The following is a 20,201-nucleotide window of genomic DNA, read 5'->3' as shown; positions in this document are numbered from 1 at the left end:
GAGAGATAGTTGTTACCATCAAAGGCTTTACCTGGTTTGAGGAGGTGTGGATGTGTAACTGGGCTGGGCTGGCCTAAGTACCGGTTTGGAATCTTCTTTACTGGCACAGGCTGGAGGGAGTACCTTCGTTGTAAACATGACACGCATCCTGAGGGGGAAAAAAAAGGATAAAATGAAACAGTGGATATGAGCATTTTCATAACATCCATACTATTCCCAGCAGTTTGGACCCTTACAAAATACATACTAGCATTTCTTTCCTCCTCCCTCCAATATGTATGTGGCTCTTTCTCTGTGCCACAGCTTGTACTGGACCCTAAGAAACAAAAATAAGGTCTTTACCCTCACAGATTTTAGTCTACTACAGTAAACTTAACACAAACACACAGTACAGTTTTGAATAAGGAGCTATGAGGAGAAGGAGGAACAAAGGAAAACAAAGAAGGGTCAGAAAGGAGTTCAAGGGTAGCCTGAGCCTAAGTTCTAAAATCTGGAAAACTAGAGTTAATGTTTTTACCGGGACTATGTTAGCTATAAGGAAACAAGTACTTGCTATCTCATTTAATCAAGGTTATAGTCTGATAAAATAATGTATGAGAAAATGCTTAATCATAGTTGACATATAAGTGAATATGGTTAGCATTAATTTAACAGAACTTTACTAAGGGTAAGACTGTTTGCCCGAGTAGACAAAATGAAGTAAGGTGGCGCAGAGACAAAACAGAACATACAAGTATAATAAAGAACATGATAAAGTGATAGATTCATATATATAGCAACTGTTATAGGATAGGCGAGGTCATTCATTTGTGCAGAAGCCAGTGCTCAGACTGTTCTGAATGGAAACCATCCAAGTTATTTCCCCTTGAGGAAAGAAGTGAAAAGAAGCATGATGCACACCATTGTAGCAGGCACCGCAGTGAAAACCTCTAGTTTCTTTGGAAAGTCAGTCATGTCAAATGATGTTTTCATTGGGGCACACAGGCGAAAGAATGTTTCACCGAAGCAGACACAGGTGAAAGAACATGTGATGTTTAGAAAGAATATAAATATGACCCCACAGAGAGTAGAAACAAGAGCATTAGTTTGCCTTGCTCTGCCTCCCTCGTCTTTGCTGACAATACATATGTATTGGTTTGCCTTACACTGCACTTTTGAGCTTTGCTCGTGGTGATTTCATAGAGAGAAACTCGCCAAAGAACTTCTGGTAAGGTTCCTGTGGCTTCTTGCCCTTTCTGTAGGCTTGGGTGATTGGTGAGCCTTGCTATTTCTTCTGAATTGAACTGCCCTTGCTGATTCGTGTGTGTTGTCTGCTGAGTGGACTGGACTGCTGCCAATTCATGTTTGGTGTCTGCTAGTGGACTGGACTGAGAACAATGAAGATTGGAATTGCCCCAAAACACTATTTCTAAATAGATCCACTTCCCCTGTATTCTAATAACCTTTCTTTCCACTACCTCTGGTGGTTGGCAGGCTAGACAGGAATTTAAACCCTTGTTAAAGAAGGTTGAGAAAGATTTATACCTGCAGGCACTTGTGCAAATGTGCTTGAATGTAGAGAAGGAAGAGGCATAAAGAACACATGAAAACGCACCAGTGCAACAGCAGGTTACTCTGCTAGCAGACCTAAAAAGCCTGGTATGCTTTAATGGATATCTAAGTTCGAGGCCAGACTGGTCTACATAGTGAGGTCTATGGCTATAGTGAGACCCTGACTCAACCCCCCCTAAAAAATGAGTTATCAGGATCAGATACAGAAAAACAATGTTTAAGGTCATACAGCATTGGACAAAATGAGATTCAAATTTGGGATTATTTAAATTAAAAATCTTTGGACTTAGTCTTCCATCCAGATTTAATGCAGATCTTATTTAATCCTGACACAATTAGTACTGACTGTAAAGTCTTCGACATATATTCAGTCCAAAAGTCAGGTCAAGATAAAGATTTCTCCAGAGCCTGTGAAGCATTATCGATGGCATGTATTTGATAGTTAGGAGTCTGTATGTGGTGTATATGCGAGTTTGTGAGTACATATGTGCACGCATGCATGGAAGCTAGAGGTTACAACAAGTGTCTTCGTCTTCTTTTTTTTTTTTTTTTTTTTTGTTTTTAGAGACAGGGTTTCTCTGTGTAGCCCTGGCTGTCCTGGAACTCACTCTGTAGACCAGGCTGGCCTTGAACTCAGAAATCCACCTGCCTCTGCCTCCCAAGTGCTGGGATTAAAGGTGTGCCCCACCAAGTGTCTTCTTTACTTCAGTTGCACTTCACTGCATTTTTGGAGACAGAGACTCACTAACCCTGGAATTCACCAATCTGGCTAGACTGGCTGGCCATCGAGCTTCAAGGGTCCTCAACCCTTGCGTCCATGCTAGGATTACAGACATACACCACCACACCCAGATGTGCAGACTTGCACACTCCTAATCTTGGATCCTGCCAAGTATTATGGTATTTGTTGTAGCAGCCTTGGGGACGAATGCAATGACTTGCTAAGCTTTCAAGGTACCAACTGATAATTGGCTGCACTTATTACAACTCTATGTCTGCTCGTAAATCAGGGCCAGATAGAAAAAGAGAGCAGGTGTTGACTAACTTTTAAGATTTAAAAAAAAATAAACTTTATTAGCCAGGCAGTGGTGGCACATGCCTTTAATCCCAGTACTCAGAAGCCAGAGGCAAGCAGAGCTTTGAGTTTAAGGCCAACATGATCTACAGAGTGAGTTTCAGGACAGCCAGGTCTACACAGAGAAATCCTGTCTCAAACCTCCCACCCCACCCCACCCCCAAAACAAAAAACAAAAAACCTCACTACCACCACCAACAAAAATAAACCAAAAACCTTTATTATAGAGAACTTCCAAAATTTAAAAAAAAAAAATCACATTCCCAAATCAATCATCCCCAAAGTTTACATGTCAGTGAACATCTGCAGTGAGCAGCCATCTGGGATTGGAAGCTTTGGAGCTTTACATTGCATGTCATATTTTCACTACCAAATATACTTTTATGCTCTTATCACCACAAATAAAAAAATCCACATGAGTCAGAACCAGAAAAACAACTTTACATTCTGTTTTAGAACTTGCAACTTAAATATTTTTAAAACATTTACCCCTACAGAGAAATAACTTTCTCCAGAGCACAGCAGTCTTTGCCCCTTATATTTTTTAGTTGTCTCTCAACATTTGTTTCTAGAACAAGACGGCTACCATAGTGGCCAGGCATATGTAAAAGCATGCTAGTAGGGTGAATGGAGTGAAGTCGTATGAAGAGGCCAGGCTGCAGCTCAGAGACACAACTTTTAATTTCCACACGCTGGGCTCTGGTACAATCCCTGGCACTGAAAATCAGATGAAACTCTACTTAAGAGTTGGGAGTATTGGTTCAGGAGTGAAGCATTTTCTTAGTATATCAAAGCCCAGTGCTGAGTGTAGAAATAAGTGAATTTATCAGACTCATCTCACTTTTACTGGTGAGCAATAACTGTCTCAAGTACAATTCACATAAAACAGCACAGCTGTACTTTCCCTTTCTACAACAGGAAGAAACACACCATACTTTTTTTTTTTTTTTTTTTGGGGGGGGGGGGGTTTCAAGACAGGGCTTCTCTGTGTAGTTCTGGCTGTCCTGGAACTCACTTTGTAGACCAGGCTGGCCTCGAACTCAGAAATCCACCTGTCTTTGCCTCCCAAGTGCTGGGATTAAAGGCATGCGCTACCACTGCCCAGCGAAACACACCATACTTGATGCTTACAAATTGTATTTGGCCAACTATTCTGAGTGTCGATTTATTTAAATTATATGACCTAATTAGGTAAATAAATTTTTTTTCCTGAGGTACGGTTTCACTATAGTTCTCGCTGCCCTGTAACTTGCAATGTAATCCAGGCTGGCAGGGATTGGCTCAGTGAGTTCAGCCACATACAGATGCATGTATATATCCATGTGTGTGTGTGCGTGTGCATGCGTGTGTGTTGTGTGTATTTGGGGCTATGAAGCCTTGGCTGACCTAGAACTTGCTGTGTAGACCAGGCTGGCCCTGAACTCACATGCACTTACCTGCCTCAGCCTCCCTGGTGCTGGGATTAAAAGCATGTACCATTAAAAGCATTGTTCTATTCTGTCATTTTGTTTTCCTAGAAAACCCCCTTTGCTCTTCATCTCTCCCTGTTCATACCCTTTTGCTTTCTATCACACCATTAAATTACTTTCAGTGACACAGTAAATGTAGCATGTGGTTTAGGCTCTTTGCTAGGTGTGACAAAATTTTGCTTACTGTTTGGTTTGGTTTTGAGAGACTGGCTTACTTTTATACTTTATTATAGTATGTTTCCCCAAATTCTGAGGGCTTCTTAGGAGATGAGCTCCCATCCCCAATTTTCTAACTTTTCTCTGGGTCACAGACTGTCTTACATTTTACAATGTCTAGACCCTACAATCCAAAGTTCTGGTCTAAGAAATGAGAGTAGAGTGGAAAGAAAGAATTTGAAATCAGGCTCAAGTTGAAATATTAAATTTTCATTAACAAGTAACAGATTTCCACAAATTATCTCTTAGAACCCCGTTTCATTATGAACATGAAATATTTGTTTTGATTGAAACCTGTGTCAATTAAATAAGTAGCAATAAACATACCAAAACAAAATGACAGAATAGAACAATTAATTTTTTAAATTGTGGATAATTTACCTGGAAAGTCAACCTTTTTTTTTCTTTTTTAAAGATCTATTTTTATTAGCTATGGTGGCTCATGCCTTTAATCCAAGAATTTAGGAGGCAGAGGCAGAGGCAGAGGCAGAGGCAGAGCCAGAGGCAGGTAAATCTTTGGGTTCGAGGCCAACCCTGTCTACAGAGCTAGTTCCAAGACAGCCAGGGCTACACAAAGAAACCCTGTCTTGAAAACCAAAAAACTAGCAGGCCAGAAGAGGGCATCAGATTCCGTTACAGATAATAATCATACATAGCCAGTACTCTTTAACCTCTGAACCATCTCTCCAGCACTCCAACAAAAGTTTTCTGAGTTTTTTTTCTAAATAAAAACATAGAAGCTGGGTGATAGTGGTGCACACCTTTAATCCCAGTACTCAGGAGGTAGAGGCTGGCAGATCTCTGAGTTTGAGGGCATCCTGGTTTACAGAGTAAGTTCTAGGACAGTCAGGGCTATTCAGTGAAACCCTGTCTTGAAAAACCAAACTAACCAATCAACCAACACCATAGAACTATGCAGTAATTAAGGCTCAGTAATCTGGAGGTCAGAATATATAAAAGAAATGTCGTGGCTACTAGCTACAGATCACACAGAGTGACTTGGGAGAAGTTGCATTTAGAGGATCCAGTCCCTATCTCTAGCCCAGTATGACAACATAATGCAGCTCTGACATGCTTGTCCCTCTGCTTGCCACACAATCAGAACCCTCAAATCTTTCAGCAGTGGCCCACCCACAGTACTAACATTACCTTCAATGTAAAAATATGCCTATTTGCAGTCACTTCTGCCACCTCCAACAGCAACAGAGCCTGAGCTGCAACGAAAACAGTGCTCACAACCAAGGGTGTTTGTTTCTAATACTGTCCAACTATGGTGGACTACTATGAAGTTCTAGGAGTGCAGAGGTATGCGTCACCGGAAGACATTAAAAGAGCTTACCGTAAAGTAGCACTTAAATGGCATCCTGATAAAAATCCAGAAAATAAAGAGGAAGCAGAGCGAAAATTCAAAGAAGTCGCTGAGGCATATGAAGTGTTATCAAATGGTGAAAAACGGGACATTTATGACAAATATGGCAAGGAAGGATTAAATGGCGGAGGTGGAAGTCATCTTGACGATGAACGTGAGTACGGTTTCACATTCCGTAAGGCAGATGATGTCTTTAAAGAAATTTTTGGTGAAAGGGATCCATTTTCATTTCATTTCTTTGAAGACTCACTTGAGGACCTTTTAAGCAGTTCCAGAAGCTCCAGCGGAAGCAGAAGCAGAAGCAGAAGCAGAGGCACAGGATCCTTTCTCTCCCGGTCCTATGACGACCCAGTATTTGCCAGGCTCTCTCCTTATGACACGGGATATTCGTCTTATGTTTCATTGGGGCATGAGGGCCTTACTTCATTCTCTTCCCTGGCATTTGACAATACTGGGATGGGCAACTATATACCCATTACACCTTCAGGCAAAGTTATTAATGGACGAAATATTAATAAAAAGAAAACTTTTGAGAACCGTCAAGAAAGAGAAGCTGAAGATGACAGTGAGTTGAGATCCTTTCTTGTAAATAGTGCGGCAGATGAAGAGGGTTTTACAGACACATGTAACTGGAGAAGACAGTCGTTCAGCAGTTATTCACCAAATTCCTACACCCTCTCAAGCACAACTCAATATACTCTTGTGGACAACAATGAACAAGGAACACCTTGGGTCACCAATAAGAAGGAACCTTCCATTTTCTCAGCAGGATTCAAAGAAGGTGGTAGGAGGAAAAAGAAGAAGCACAAAGAGGGGCAGAAGAAGAAGTCCAACAAAAGGAATCGCTAACTGACTGTTTAGACACATTATGATCATATAACATTTGAACACCACTCTTGTGTGTTTTGGTTAATCACAGAGTTTCATAGATGACATCTGTTTAATACTATGTAAGAGAAGGTGGGGTTTTTTCTTTGTTTTGTTTTAGAGATATGGTTTCAACTTTGTAGCGCTGGCTGGCCTGGAGCTTGCTAAGGAGAAATGCTAACCCTCAAACTCACAGAGATCTGCTTATCTCTGCCTCTTAGTTGCTGGGATTGAAGGTGTACACTACCATGTCTGGCTTTTTTATTTTTTAAAAAACATTTTAAACAAGATTGTGGACATTTGGTTAGCTGAATGTAGATAAGTTATGTTAGAAAAAGACGAATTTGTGGTGACTGATTTTAAAACTATGGAAAACAACAAAGGGTTTTTTTTTTTTTCTTAATTGTTTTCTTTCTGAGCAGTTTGAGCATAAACTCCCCACTGCCTCCAGTGGAGTTTATGACCTATTTAATCTTTCAGTTAATACTATCACATTTGCTTCAATATGGATGAGATTTTGGGACACTTTGAATTACTAAAATCTTAAGATGCTAAGTGAAATAAGCCAGTCATTCATAGACAAACACCGAATGATTAATATCGACATGGTATCTAAAGCAGTCCAAAGCAAGAGACAGGAAGTAGACACGAGGTTGTTTTATGGCTAAAGAGCTTCAGACCTACAAAACAAAAACATTTTCTGGAACCCCACTTCTCAACAATGTGAGTATACTAATACCATCGAACTACACATTGAAAAAATGTCTAATATGGTAAACTAAATTTAGTGTCTTATACCACAATTTTTTAAAAACCCAGTATTAGCCAAGATTCCTTGGAACAACCTGGCTATATATGTGCTGCAGAGCACTGGTCACTCTCTCCAGATATGAAATTTTCTAGTTTCATCTTATCTGTATGTAGGATCTAAAAGTGCATTATTGTAAAATAGCACAGATATTTTATTTAAGGATCACGTTAGGAGAAAGTACTGAGTTACAAATACATTAGATTACAAACAAATGGTTTAAACTAAATACTTTTTTATTCATCCTTTCGTTCATTTAACTTTACTATTTGAGGGTCTACTACTTGCTGAGCAGTATTAGGTGTTCTGGTTTTTTTTGGGGGGAGGGGAGGGATGAGGACAGTTTCTCTGAGTAGCCCTGGCTACCCTAGAAATTGATCTGTAGATCAGGCTGGCTTCAAGCTGGGAGATCTGCTTCCCTCTGCCTCCTAAAGGGCATATGGCACCACGAAGTGTTAGGTATTTGAGACATACATTCATAGCAGTAAACAAAAGCCACAGAGCCTACAAACTGGAGACACATGTTTTTTTAGTTGCTTGATTGAAAAGATAAGTCAAGTGGGTATTTGGCAAGATATCCAGACACTTGAACTAGCAAGGTGCAACATTCCTGATGTAGGCTTCATAGGAGGAGTCGGAGGAGCTTTGAGATAAAAGCTGCATGAGAAGAGTCTGGGGAACACAGAGATCAGTGCTACAGATTAAGGAGAGCAAATGGATTAAACCAAACACTGAAAGGATTCTTCAGGACTGACTGATCATAACATGCCTGTTAACTGTTAATGGGGAGAGACTAAGACATAGGAGGTTTTGAGGAGGAATCACATATTGAAATTGAGCTCTTCTGTTGTTGCTAAAAGACTCAAGTAAGCAAGGTTAGAAAAAGGGAAATCAAACTATTGTCACAATCCATTTAAGAGATTATAGTCATTTGGTCCACGTTGGTGGCAATAGGATCCACTGCCATAAGGTATGCTGACAGGGTGTGACAGGAGCTGAAGCCATCAGGTTTTGGAAAACAGAAACAGAAGAATGGAACTCTTAAGAGAGAAAGGAGAGCTAATGACTATAATCCCATTGTGGGTGGTACCATCCCTGGGCTGGTAGTCTTGGATTCTATAAGAAAGCAACTGAGCAAGCCAGGGGAAGCAAAGCAACTGAGCAAGCCAGGGGAAGCAGTAAGTAACATCCCTCCATGGCCTCTGCATCAGCTACTGCCTCCAAGTTCCTGCCCTGTGTGAGTTCCTTTGGTGATGAACAGAAATGTGGAAGTATAAGCTGAATAAACCCCTTTTCCCCCAACTTGCTTCTTGGTCACAATGTTTTGTGCAGAAATATAAACTCTGACTGAGAAACCTCTTAGTGTTGGGATTAAAAGTGTTCACCACCATACCTGGTTTCTTATGGTAGTTAAAGCAACTCTCAACCTGTGGGTCACAACCCTGTGGGGACCAAACAACCCTTTCACAGAGGGCCAGTAGCATCAAGTCTTGCATATTGGCTATTTATATTATGATTCAAAACAGACACAAAAGTATATAGTTATGCAGTAGAAAATAATTTTATGGTTGGGGTCACCACAAAATGAGCTGAATTAAGGGCTTGTAACATTAGGAAGGTTGAGAACCACTTCTCCAGAACCTTTCTAAAGAATTGGGAGGTAAGTTCTGGGAGAAGTGAATGATTAAACTATATTGTATGGACGTCTCAATAAAAATATATTTAAAAAAAAAGGTGTAACCAAGAATACCACATATTCCAAGTCCTATTTATGAGATTTAAAACCTAAACTCCAAGGATAACAATAATTAAAATCAAAAAAAAAAAAAAAAAAAAAAAAGCATTCCTCTTTTCTTTGATGAGTTCCTGTATCAGTTGGGTCAAGACTATAATCATTCAGCTATAATGTCATCGGTTGCTTGTCTGCCTCCCCTTTGATGGTGAGCAACTGTGAAGTTGAGATGCACTCTCAATAACCAACTCAAAAAATTACTGGATGAAACTGCACTTTCTGGCTCATGAAATGAGAAGTTGCAAAAGGATTCTACCAAGCAGAATTAAGACAAAGAATTGGCTGGGCAGTGGTGGCACACACCCTTAATCACAGCATTTGGGAGGCAGAGGCAGGTGGATTTCTGAGTTCGAGGCCAGCCTGGTCTACAGAGTGAGTTCCAGGACAGCCAGGGCTACACAGGGAAACCCTGTCTTGAAAAACCAAAAAAAAAAAAAAAAAAAAGAATTGGCATAAAAGACTGGACACAATCATGTAACAAACATCTGGCTTAATTGTGTTTCGGTCCCTCAGTGGTAAACTGAATATTCATTGTCACTCCTTCATTAAAGCTAAAAATCATTTAGTGATAATATAACAAGATACTGAACTTACTTTTCTTAGAAACAAACTAAAATATATTTACTAGATTTTTATTTATTTTAGTTAGTTCAGTATCTAGTCCTAAAGCTGGATCAAGTCAGGATTTACACGAAGCTTCAAGAAAGTCAACGATCAGAAATAAAAAGCTGGTTCTAGTCTAGTCACAGGCTGTGGACTCTGTGAATATAACTGATCAATCACACGTTTTCATTCACTTCCATCAAAGGCATGTCTTAACTACCAGGATTACAGAACAGGCTCTGTGCAACGGAGAAACTTTAAATAGCTGATATAATTTCATTTTCAGTGAACACAAGTATCATATACAAATATCAAGACCAATTTTAATGTTAAATACCCCTATTTTCTGGTTCACATTTTGCACACCTCATCTGAAGTATAATCCAATATTAGGTCCCCTTATAAGGTAGATGATTCACTTTTCAGTGGAACATTTTAGTTTAGATTAATTGCTCACCAGATTGTACACGGAGGGCTCACATTCTCCGTGCTCTTATCACCTTGACTGTTTATGTAAGACTTTAGGCACGTCCCCCGTCTAGTTCTTTATAATCTGAATTTGTTTCTGAAAGTGTTTCTTCTATCTTTTGAGCTAGTTCTCCGATGAAACCTATGAAAAGGCGAAAGGCTTATCCTGAGCTAACACACACACACACACACACACACACACATGCTACTTGACATAAAACAATTTACCAAATGTGATGATAAAAGCTACAAATTTAGAATTCGAGTAACTTTGAAGACAATCCCTTGGAGTTCCCTGCTCTTCGAGTCATTCCAGCTTCCCAGAATAACAGAACCTAAAGCCCACTCTTTCCAAGAGCAGCCTGTCAAAAGAAAAATTTGTGTGTGTGTGTGTGGGGGGGGGGGAAACCAGGAGCCGACTGGTCCAGATCATCAACCTGTAGCTCTTTGGGCTGCTTTAGGCTTCTCCAAGGGAAGACCTGGAGGGGACGCCGGCAGGAAAGACTCTAACCTGAGAGGCCGCGGAGCCTTCCTATAACGGGAACCAGCTTGGGGGTTGAGAGCAGAGACGGCATGGCCAGCACCCCAGTGGTCAGGAAGAGAAAGTACAAGTCGTGGGGAAAAGCCACTAGCACAGGCGCGTCGCCAGGAAACTAGTCAACCGCCTGCCCCTTCCGGCAGTCGCCGCTCGCGGGCTTTCTTCCCGGGCGGCGCAGAGCAGTGACGTCACCCGGTCCCCACGGGCATTTTTTTTTCCCCCCTCCTCATTAAGGCGTCCTGTTCTGCTTAGTGCCTACCTTCACAAAAGAAATATCCCTATTTCAAATGCTTCCTGTGTCCCGCTTGAAAGCACACACACAAGGTCCTTCATTTATCCCAGGAACTAGATCAGAGGAAAGAATGTTCGCCTATCGAAGCAGGCATTATCACGGACAGCTACACTTCTAGAAGGTTCTAGGCGGAGCACAGGCCCAGAGGTAGGAGTAGGAATGAGCGAGCGAAGGACCGGGGTCACGAGGCCGTTGGGGGGGAGGAGCCAGCAGCCGGGGAGGTTCTAGTCTGTTCTGCCTCGCGGCAGCCGCCCCCTTCTACTTGGTCACGTTGAGCCGCTCCCGGGCCTGGCATCGCGGCAGCCGCCCAGCCCCTGCAGCTTCCAACCTCTCCACCATGGATCCCCGCAAAGTGAGCGAGCTTCGGGCCTTCGTGAAGATGTGTAGGCAGGACCCGAGCGTCCTGCACACCGAGGAAATGCGCTTCCTGAGGGAGTGGGTGGAGAGGTGAGCCCTGGGCCCCGCGGACCGTTGGGGACGGGAAGGGGGGGAGCTGGGCCCGAACTGGCTTGAGGAGGAGGGTAGCGGGTCTAGGCCCCTTCGTGGTTCGGCCCTTGGTGGCTTCGAGAGGTTATCGGAGGGAACTGGAACGTTGGGCAATTTATGGGTGGAAAAGCAGAGGGTAGAGCTCGTTTTCCGGCAGTGGAGTCTCCAGGGGGTGTGTTTGGGGAGAAATAAATGTGGAGGGTTGTGGGTATTTGAGCAGTGGAAATAGTGCGCGAACTAAGACAAAGCTTTTACAGAGGGATTGTTTTTCTTGAATCTGGCGTCTTGCTTAAGTCGCATTGACTTTTATCGTTTTAAATATTCGTTTTAAATATTCGTAGTGGTAACTTCTTTATTCTATAATAACTAAAGTTACCTGTACTTGACCTTACAGCGATTTTAATTGCGTGGAATTGTGTTGGGAACTAGTTAATACCCACGTTAGTTGTAGCGCTGTCACGTCAGATGCTTTAGGAAAATGATTTTTTTTTCAAAGATCATTGTGCTTGGAGAGTATTTCGCTTGCGTACTATGAATTCCGTGAATAGATATTGTGCCAACTGCTGGGAAACAGCATTACTGGGGAATTGGGTTTTCTTTTTGTTGTTTTAGTCTCGTTGATAAGAGATTCTTAAAGACAGAATTAGAAGGAAGCTTAGACACCATTAGAATTTGAGGGTGAAAACCACCAGTGCAGACAAGCTGTAAATTTACAGCTGCCAAGAGGAGGGAGATGAAAAGATACGAAGTCATGCCTTCTGAATTAGGGTCAGCACTGGAAACTCCCGAGCACTCGTAGAAGTGGGGGAGGGTCTTCAGAGAAGGTGTTCGAATTTAGAGTGTCATGTAGAGCATGTTTAAGGACTTTGGTTAATATCAAAAAAGAGATGGGGAAAGGTAAAGTTATATATTTTTTCAATTAGAACCCAGAAAAAACAAGCAGGCCCTTTTAGCCACGAAGGCCTGAAAGCAGCGGTGTGGCGCGAAGGCCTCATGAGTAGTCGACGTGCTTTACTCCTTTAAAGATAATTATGCCATGCTTTTTTGCATATCTTCAGATGAATCAGCTTTTCAGAGAGGTTGTTTTCTGGCCTGGTGATCGGCAAGTCCAGTTGGATTAACTTTAAGGGAGGATCCAGTAAATGTGTAATTATTTTCTTTTTAAAACTTTTTTTGTTGTTTTGTTTTTTGGCTGGCTGAGAACTTGCTGTGTAGCTCAGACGGGCCTCACAGAGATCCCCCTGTCTCTGTGAGGCCCCGACTATTGGGATTGAAGACATTTGCCAACACAGCAGCTGTTTCATTTTTTAAGCTATTTTATGTGTAGTGAGTGCTTTGCATGCATATGTATGCTTGATGCCCAGGGAGGAAAGAAGAGGGCATTGGGTTCCTTGGAACTAGTGGTCAGAAGCACTATTGTGGGTGCTGGGAACTGGACCCTGGGTCTCCTGTAGGAGCAACAATTGTTCTTAAATCACTGAGCCATCTTCCCAGCCCCAGTATGTAATGTTTTGGGTGGTTAAGAATATAGTCTTCCCAGGGAAAGGTGGACTAGGAGGAAGGAAGTGGCTTAACTTTAGTGAGCCTCACCAAGTCCCTGATGGTCTTCACCTAGGAAGGACCCTTTTATATGTCTAATTTTTTTTAAAAGATATATTTATTTTGTGTGAGTATTTTGCTTGTACTATAATGAGTACACTGCGTACTTCTTAGTGAAACCAGAGTAGGGTATCTGATCCTTTGGAACTGTTGTCACAGACAGTTGTGAACCACCATATACATGCCAGGAAATGAACTTGGGGTCTCTAAAGAACAGCAAGTACTCTTAGTTGTGAGATGTAATCTTTTCAATCCTTGCAGATTTTAAATCGTATCAAAGGGCAAAGCTAATGCTTGTTTTCAAGTCCAAGGCTGATGATGAGGGAAGAGGTCTGTCCATCTTGATTGGGCTTCAAGACATCTAATGTCAGTATAGCTACCTAAGTACTGTTTAAGGGTACAGATAAATGATACAAATTTGTTTTTGGTAATTACGGTTTAATAGTTTAACAGTTTATGTATTGGAGGAGAGGCTCCTCAACTGTTAAAAGGAGGGCCACAAATGTTGCCCAGGAAGGGATTTTTTTTTTTTTTTAGGAAAGTACTAATCAGGTGGCAGAGGCACAGTGGCAGTCTGCCTTTAATCTCAGTGCTTTGAAGGCAGAGGCAGGTGGATCTCTTGAGTTCAAGGCCAGGGAGTTCCAGGACAGTCAAAGCCACACAGAGAAACCCTGTCTTGAAAAACAAAAACAAAACAAAACAACCAAAAAACCAAAAAAACAAAAAAACAAAACAACAAAAAAAACAACCCACCTTTTAACGGGTAGGCTAGTGCTAGTTCCAACATACCTTTTCCCTGCCCAGGAAAGCGGCCTGCTAGCTGGGATTATTAAGGAGGAACAGGGGGCAACATGTGCCTGAGTTCCTAGTTACTCTGGAGGTTGAGGCTGCAGCAGCCATGATTCTAGGAGTTTTAGACCAACCTGGCCAAACACAGCAGGTCCAATTAGAGACAGGCCCCTCCCATCCAAAAGAATCAAACAAAACCCCACTCAGTAAAGCTGCATTTCAGGAGTGTGGATAGGCACTCCTTAAGATATGAGCAAAAGCTGGTGGAATAACTTTCTTTGGTGAATCACCTGGTGATTACTAAAAATGCAAACTATTTCAACAAGCATATGCTCAAGAAAAAAGAAAGTCAGAGGTGGTGTGCTGGCATTCTTCAAAGCCTGCTGAGCTTTTTCTTCTTTTCCTCTGTCACTTTTATAGCTGTTGTAGGATATTCACTCATGTTAAATATATAGAACTCTAAGAACTTATAAAATTATAGTAACTTAAAACAATGGAGGAGAACCCTAGTGGTGTACTTGTGTAATATGGCTTTGAGTCCTGGTACATACCCTTTAACAATTCTGTTTTGTTTGCTTTCTCAAAAACAAAAAATGCACAAGTTGCCATTAGACATTTGTTAGGACTAGGAATTGAGGACTAGATTTTAGTGGCTTTTCCTAATGAATAGCCTGTTAACCCAAAAGCTTAAGATATTTCTGTTCTTTCAACCACTCATCTTGTTAAAAGAACTTGGGTGGTGGTGGTACATGCCTCCTTTAATCCCAGCACTTGTGCGACAGGGGCAGGAGGATCTCTGAGGTCAGCTCCTAGTCTACACAGAGAAACCTAATTCCAAAAAGTCAAAACAAAAACATTTTTTTCTGTAATAGGCATACCAAAGGAAGAGTTAAAAACATTCTTAAGAATGTTAAAAATTATCCTGGAGAAATTGTGCCTATGTAGTGAATTCCAAATTACATTCAGTAGAATTCTTGTTAGGCATCACTATTTCCCACAATAGCATCTTTTTTTTTTGTTTTTTGTTTTTTGTTTTTTTTTTTTTTTTGGTTTTTCAAGACAGGGTTTCTCCGTGTAGTCCTGGCTGTCCTGGAACTCACTCTGTAGATCAGGCTGGCCTCGAACTCAGAAATCCACCTGCCTCTGCCTCCCAAGTGCTGGGATTAAAGGCGTGCGACACCACCGCCCGGCTACAATAGCGTCTTATCTTGTGTTATTTCTCATGGGTAATCCAAGTATTGTGTCTGATGTTTTGGCATGGCATACTTCAGTATGAGGTGAAGAATCTTGGGATGCTTAAGAGCCTTCAAAACTCAAATTGAGATGTTAATAAAACTAGCTGTTTTTTCTTGTTCTTTTTTCTTTTTTCTCCTTTTTAGATGATGTCTTACTGTGTAGCCTTGGCTGGTCTGGAACTTGCTTTGTAAACCAGGCTGCCTCACCTCAGAGATCTGTCTTATCTCTACTTCACAGGTGCTAGGACTAAAGGTATATGCCACCATCCTCGGCTCTGTGCAATTTTAAAAGATATATCAAATATAAAGTTAGTCTATGAACAATGGTAACATTTAGAACAAACTGTTTTCAATATTTTAACCTTGGGTGGACAGTGTGACTACAAGAAAGAGAACTCAAGGTTTCAACTCTAGAAATGTTAATAACATGAGTAGTCCTAGATCTAGTGAGATCAAGGCCAGCCACGGCTAGTGAGACCCTGTTACCCTCCAAGAAAAGAAGAAAAAAAAATAAAGAAACAGAACCAGATCTGAATTTACAGTAATAAATGTGAATCCAGATAAACTGTCCTTGTCAACAAACACATTTTTCAGTAGTTGATGGAACATGGCTTTTAGGACATATCTGAAGTGAGTAGCATGCATTTCTACCCTCAGTACAGAATTTAGACTGTAACACCCAAGTGTTTGTACATGTGCTTAAATAACAATAGCACAAAAAAGATTGAGATTCTCATTCTCAAGAGAATTATGAATGGAGCTTTGTGTGATTATATTTGAGGAAGGTTTCTTCTCTATTCTGCCTGGTTGGTGATTTAAAAAAAAAAAAAAGTGCTGAGAAAGTCTGAATGGTGACTTTTTGCAGGAAGCTAGCTTCCTTCTTTGAAACATTGAGAGAGAACTTAGGTCAAAATAATCCACATTTAAAATTGGTTTGGTGTTGGGAGTAGTGAACAACAATTTAGAATGTGAGAGACATGAGGTATAGCTCACAAAAACATTTTTCTATGTTTAATCTTTTTATTTTGGAACAAGTTTTGGTTCAAAATTGATTGCTGATAGTAGCCTGCCAACATGCTCAATACCATTGAGTGTGTGTTTCCTGTTAGTAAGGATAGTCTCCACAATGCGACATCAAGTCAGCCAACTGTACAGATGAGTTAATACTGTCCAGCCCTTAGGATTACAGCTTGTATTCTGTTACCAGCTCAATTTCCTTCTAAAAATGGTCAGTTTTAGCTTGTCTTTTATGATTTTGATGATTTTAGTATTACAAGCCAGTTATTTTAGCAATTCCCTCCACTTGAATTTGTCTGAGCTTTTCTTAGAATTACATTTCTTGGCAGGGATGTCACTTCACAGAGCTAAACTGTTGTAACTATGTTTGGATGTCACCCTACATTCCTGACACTGCAGTTTGAAACTTAGGAAAAACACAGCTAAGAGGCCCTTCATTAAAGTTTAACTTAAGAGCCAGTGTTTGGTTACTGTGTACCTTTGAAAGGTGTTTCTTTTCTTTCTTCTTCTTTTAAACAATCTTTTTTTTTTTTCTAATGTACATTGGCGTTTAGCCTGCATGTGTATCTGTGTGAAGATGTCAAAACTTCTAGAGCTGGAATTAGAGACAGTGGTGTGCTGCTACCATGTGGGTGCTGGGATAAGCCCTTGACCTCTGAAAAGGCAGCCAGTGTTCTTAGCTGCTGAGCCATCTCTTGCCCCCTCCCCTTTTTTTAAAGTGTAGAAATGTTTGTAGTGTTTATATGCTTGTTCTTTATTGACTCATTTTGCATTACTGAATTAAAAATAAAAACGAAGACATTTTGGATTATATAATCTTTTGTCATGTCAGAACCATTATCTGTTAATATATTGAGTAATGGAAGGGGTGTGTGTCTTTGTGTAATTAGAACAAATAAATTGTACAGTTTTCTTGAATGAATGGTTCTTAAGAAGAAATGTCAAATTTGGTTGAATTGGTGACATACACACTTGCAATCTTAGAGGACGTAGGAAAATCAAAACTACCTTCACCTTGGGCTAAGAAGTCAGACTGTGTATATATATACATATACATATACATATACATATACATATATATATATACATACATATAGACAAACACAAAATAAAAATCTTTTTCACTAGTTACAGACAATTCTGAGCTGCTTTGTCTGTGTTGAGAGCTGAACCCAGAGCCCTTGTAAGGATATCGAATTCTCTTAACTGCTGAATCATTTTTCCAGCCATTAAAAGCAATCCACCACCTAGAATCTCCACAAAGGCTAAAGACTTTTTTTCCTACTTGCTACTTTGTTGGGTTTATTGAAGGATGAAACTGACACAGGCTCATGGATAAGACAATGTAATGAGAACCTGGGTGAGAGTTGAGCACTTCAAAAGCTCTCTTTAGATGGCCAAGACTGTATGAAAAGGGACTTAATACAATGAAATGTCACCATGTACTCAGGAAGGCTAGAAGTCTAGGCTGGAATAACTACACACTGTTGATAACCAGCATAAATTAGTGAGAAGAACTTGGAAACTGATGCTCATCTAAATTCAACTTAGATAAACATCCTACATCTGGATTCCACCAATGGAAATGTGGGGAGTAGAGTTGTAGTTATAGGAGAAGCCATGCCTGCTGGGTGGGCACAAGTGCTTGCTGACAGAACCTGGGTTCAGGTCTGGGACTTCAGAACTGAGTTGTCCTCCCACCTCCCTGTGGTCTCTTGCACTTATACCACAAATAACAACAGTAATAAAAGATTACTGTGTAAGGCACTTTTGTACTACTCAAAGTTAACAAATCCTTAAATCCTTGTTTTTGCTGGTTTGTTTTTACCTAGCAGCCTGGTAGGCATTCTGCTGTTGACATGTCAATTTATTCTTTTTGTAGGCTTCTCCCATTTAAGTTTTGTTATTTTCAGGTTGTCCTGGACTACTTGGGAAGTAGGGCTTTGCAAAGAATCCAGTGGCTTCTGCATGCTAGGGAGTCACTTTACCACAAGGCTCCTGACATACTCTTGTTAAATGTCAACCTCCTGCAGCCCTATTTTCTAAGCTAATGGCTTAGAGAATGATTTATCACTTCATTTATTGGTTTTTCTGCCTTTTGTTTTGCCTTTAGGAAGAGCTGTAATACAAGTTTATTAGGCTTATAAGAGGCAGGAGAAAGGTGTGCTGAAAACAATTTGAAATTGACAAAAAAACTTACTCATAATAAAGCATTCATTTTAATTGAGAATGTACTCTAAGCTTTGAAAAGTTATCAGAAACATTTAGCCTTTTTAAGTTCATTGCTTTTTAATAAACTTATAGTAACTATTCTAAACAACTATCTTTTTTTCTTATTTCAAGCATGGGGGGTAAAGTACCACCTGCTACTCATAAAGCTAAGCCAGAAGAAAATACCAAGGTAAGTGCAAATTTGTTTTGTTTGTTTAAGATAAGATACTGTATTTTTGAGACCAGTGTGAGCTACATACAGACACTGTCAGTCACTGTTCTGTTGCTGTGAAGGGGTACCATTACCTAGCCAACTCTTACAGCATTTAATTAAGGGCATGCTTAACAGTTTCAGAGGTTTAGTCAGTTTTTACTGTGGTAGGAAGCATGGTGGCAGGCACAAACAGTAGCTGAGCAATATATCCTGATGTAGACACTGACTGATAGAGACACTGGGCTTGGAGCCTCAAAACTGACTCCCAGTGACATAGCTCCTCCAACAAGGCCACACTCTTAATGCTTTCAAATAGTGCCATTCCCTGGTGCCTAACCATTCAAATGCGAGAGACTGTAGGTGTGCATTCTAAAAGTGTATGCCAGCATATCAACAGTTTGCATGTTTGCTAAGGACTTAACAGATATTTTATAGAATTAAAGTGGAAACTTAGGCATTTGTTTTTTAGGAGAAATTTTATCTTTTGGGGGGGGGGCATTGGTGTTTGGTTTTTGTAAAGATTTATTTTTTAAATATATGAGTGCACTGCAGCAGCTGTCTTCAGACACACCAGAAGAGAGCATCAGATCCCATTACAGATGGTTGTGAGCCACCAAGTGGTTGCTAGAAATTGAACTCAGGACCTCTGGAAGAGCAGTCAGTGCTCTTAACCACTGAGCCACCTCTCCAGTCCTTGCCTTGTTTTTTTTAAGACAGAGTCTTACTATGTAGCCCTGACTGACCTGAATTTTTGTAGACCAGGTTACCTCTTAATTCAATAGATGTACTATGTGCCAAGATTAAATGCATATGCTTACTACCCCAGACCTGACTTTGGTTTTTTAAGATTGATGGGGGTAAGGGTGGGGGGACTGGGCAGTGGTGGCTCACAGCTTTAATCACAGCACTTGGGAGGCAGAGGCAGGCAGATTTCTGAGTTCGAGGCCAGCCTGGTCTACAGAGTGAGTTCCAGGACAGCCAGGGCTATACAGAGAAACCCTGTCTTGAAAAACAAACAAAAACAAAAATAAAGATTGAACAGGGGGAAGGAATCTTAGAGTGTAGATACATTACTTCCAATGTACTGACAATTGAATGAGTAGGTAAAGGTTGGCTGGTAGTGATATTTTTTGTAAGATCCATAGCCTCATTAACCAGAGAAGGCAGTGCCAATTTATCTCTTATCCATAATGTATCTTAATATTTAAGACTTTACGTGGTTGTAAAGGGTGGAAAGAAAATTTGCTTTCTATTATGTGCTCTTCTAAGTCTTGTAATTTCTTTGTGTGTTACAATTCCACAGACACTTTCCTTTACAGTTCTCAAATTGAGCAACCCTTGAAAACTGAAGTGTTCAGGAAATGTGGTATGGTAAACATACCACACCAGTATGGTGGCACTCACCTGTAATCCTACCGCTTGGAGGCAGAGGCAGGTAGATCTCTGAGGTCAAGGCCACCTGACTCTACATAGTGAGAGCCTGACTCAAGAGAAAACAGTAACAAACGAATAAAAAACCCACCAAAACCAAAAAACTCCTCACAAACTGAAAATGTTCACCCATCCTATAAGTCTCATGTTGTTGCCTAGACTGACCTCAGA

The 20,201-nt window shown here is 40.7% G+C and overlaps 3 protein-coding genes across 5 annotated transcripts in view; 2 read left to right on the top strand and 1 right to left on the bottom strand.

Annotated features, from left to right (window-relative positions):
- Xpnpep3 (X-prolyl aminopeptidase 3) overlaps positions 1 to 10,909 on the bottom strand; it is a 49,006-nt gene extending 38,097 nt beyond the window's left edge. Inside the window, exons 1-2 of one of the 3 annotated variants that reach the window (XM_034515936.2) lie at positions 10,730 to 10,909; positions 32 to 148 (exon numbers count right to left, since the gene is read on the bottom strand). In XM_034515936.2, coding sequence (XP_034371827.1) covers positions 32 to 148; positions 10,730 to 10,793 — 181 coding nt within the window. In that variant the 5' untranslated portion in view covers positions 10,794 to 10,909. The remainder of the gene's footprint in view (positions 1 to 31; positions 149 to 10,729) is intronic. The other 2 variants (XM_076911672.1, XM_076911671.1) reach the window with 2 other exon arrangements.
- Positions 5,415 to 9,195, top strand: Dnajb7 (DnaJ heat shock protein family (Hsp40) member B7). The gene has a single exon (XM_076911673.1). The coding sequence runs from the start codon at positions 5,582 to 5,584 to the stop codon at positions 6,527 to 6,529; it is 948 nt and encodes a 315-aa protein (XP_076767788.1). The 5' UTR covers positions 5,415 to 5,581; the 3' UTR covers positions 6,530 to 9,195.
- Positions 10,910 to 11,156: 247 nt separating the features above from the next.
- Positions 11,157 to 20,201, top strand: part of St13 (ST13 Hsp70 interacting protein) — a 34,036-nt gene continuing 24,991 nt past the window's right edge. Inside the window, exons 1-2 of the mRNA XM_034516506.2 lie at positions 11,157 to 11,495; positions 18,518 to 18,575. Coding sequence (XP_034372397.1) covers positions 11,386 to 11,495; positions 18,518 to 18,575 — 168 coding nt within the window. The 5' untranslated portion in view covers positions 11,157 to 11,385. The remainder of the gene's footprint in view (positions 11,496 to 18,517; positions 18,576 to 20,201) is intronic.

Source organism: Arvicanthis niloticus, chromosome 13, assembly GCF_011762505.2.
Source record: "Arvicanthis niloticus isolate mArvNil1 chromosome 13, mArvNil1.pat.X, whole genome shotgun sequence".
Taxonomy (NCBI): domain Eukaryota; kingdom Metazoa; phylum Chordata; class Mammalia; order Rodentia; family Muridae; genus Arvicanthis; species Arvicanthis niloticus.
Note: the sequence above shows the minus strand (reverse complement) of the source record. Positions and strands in the feature narration are given on the sequence as shown.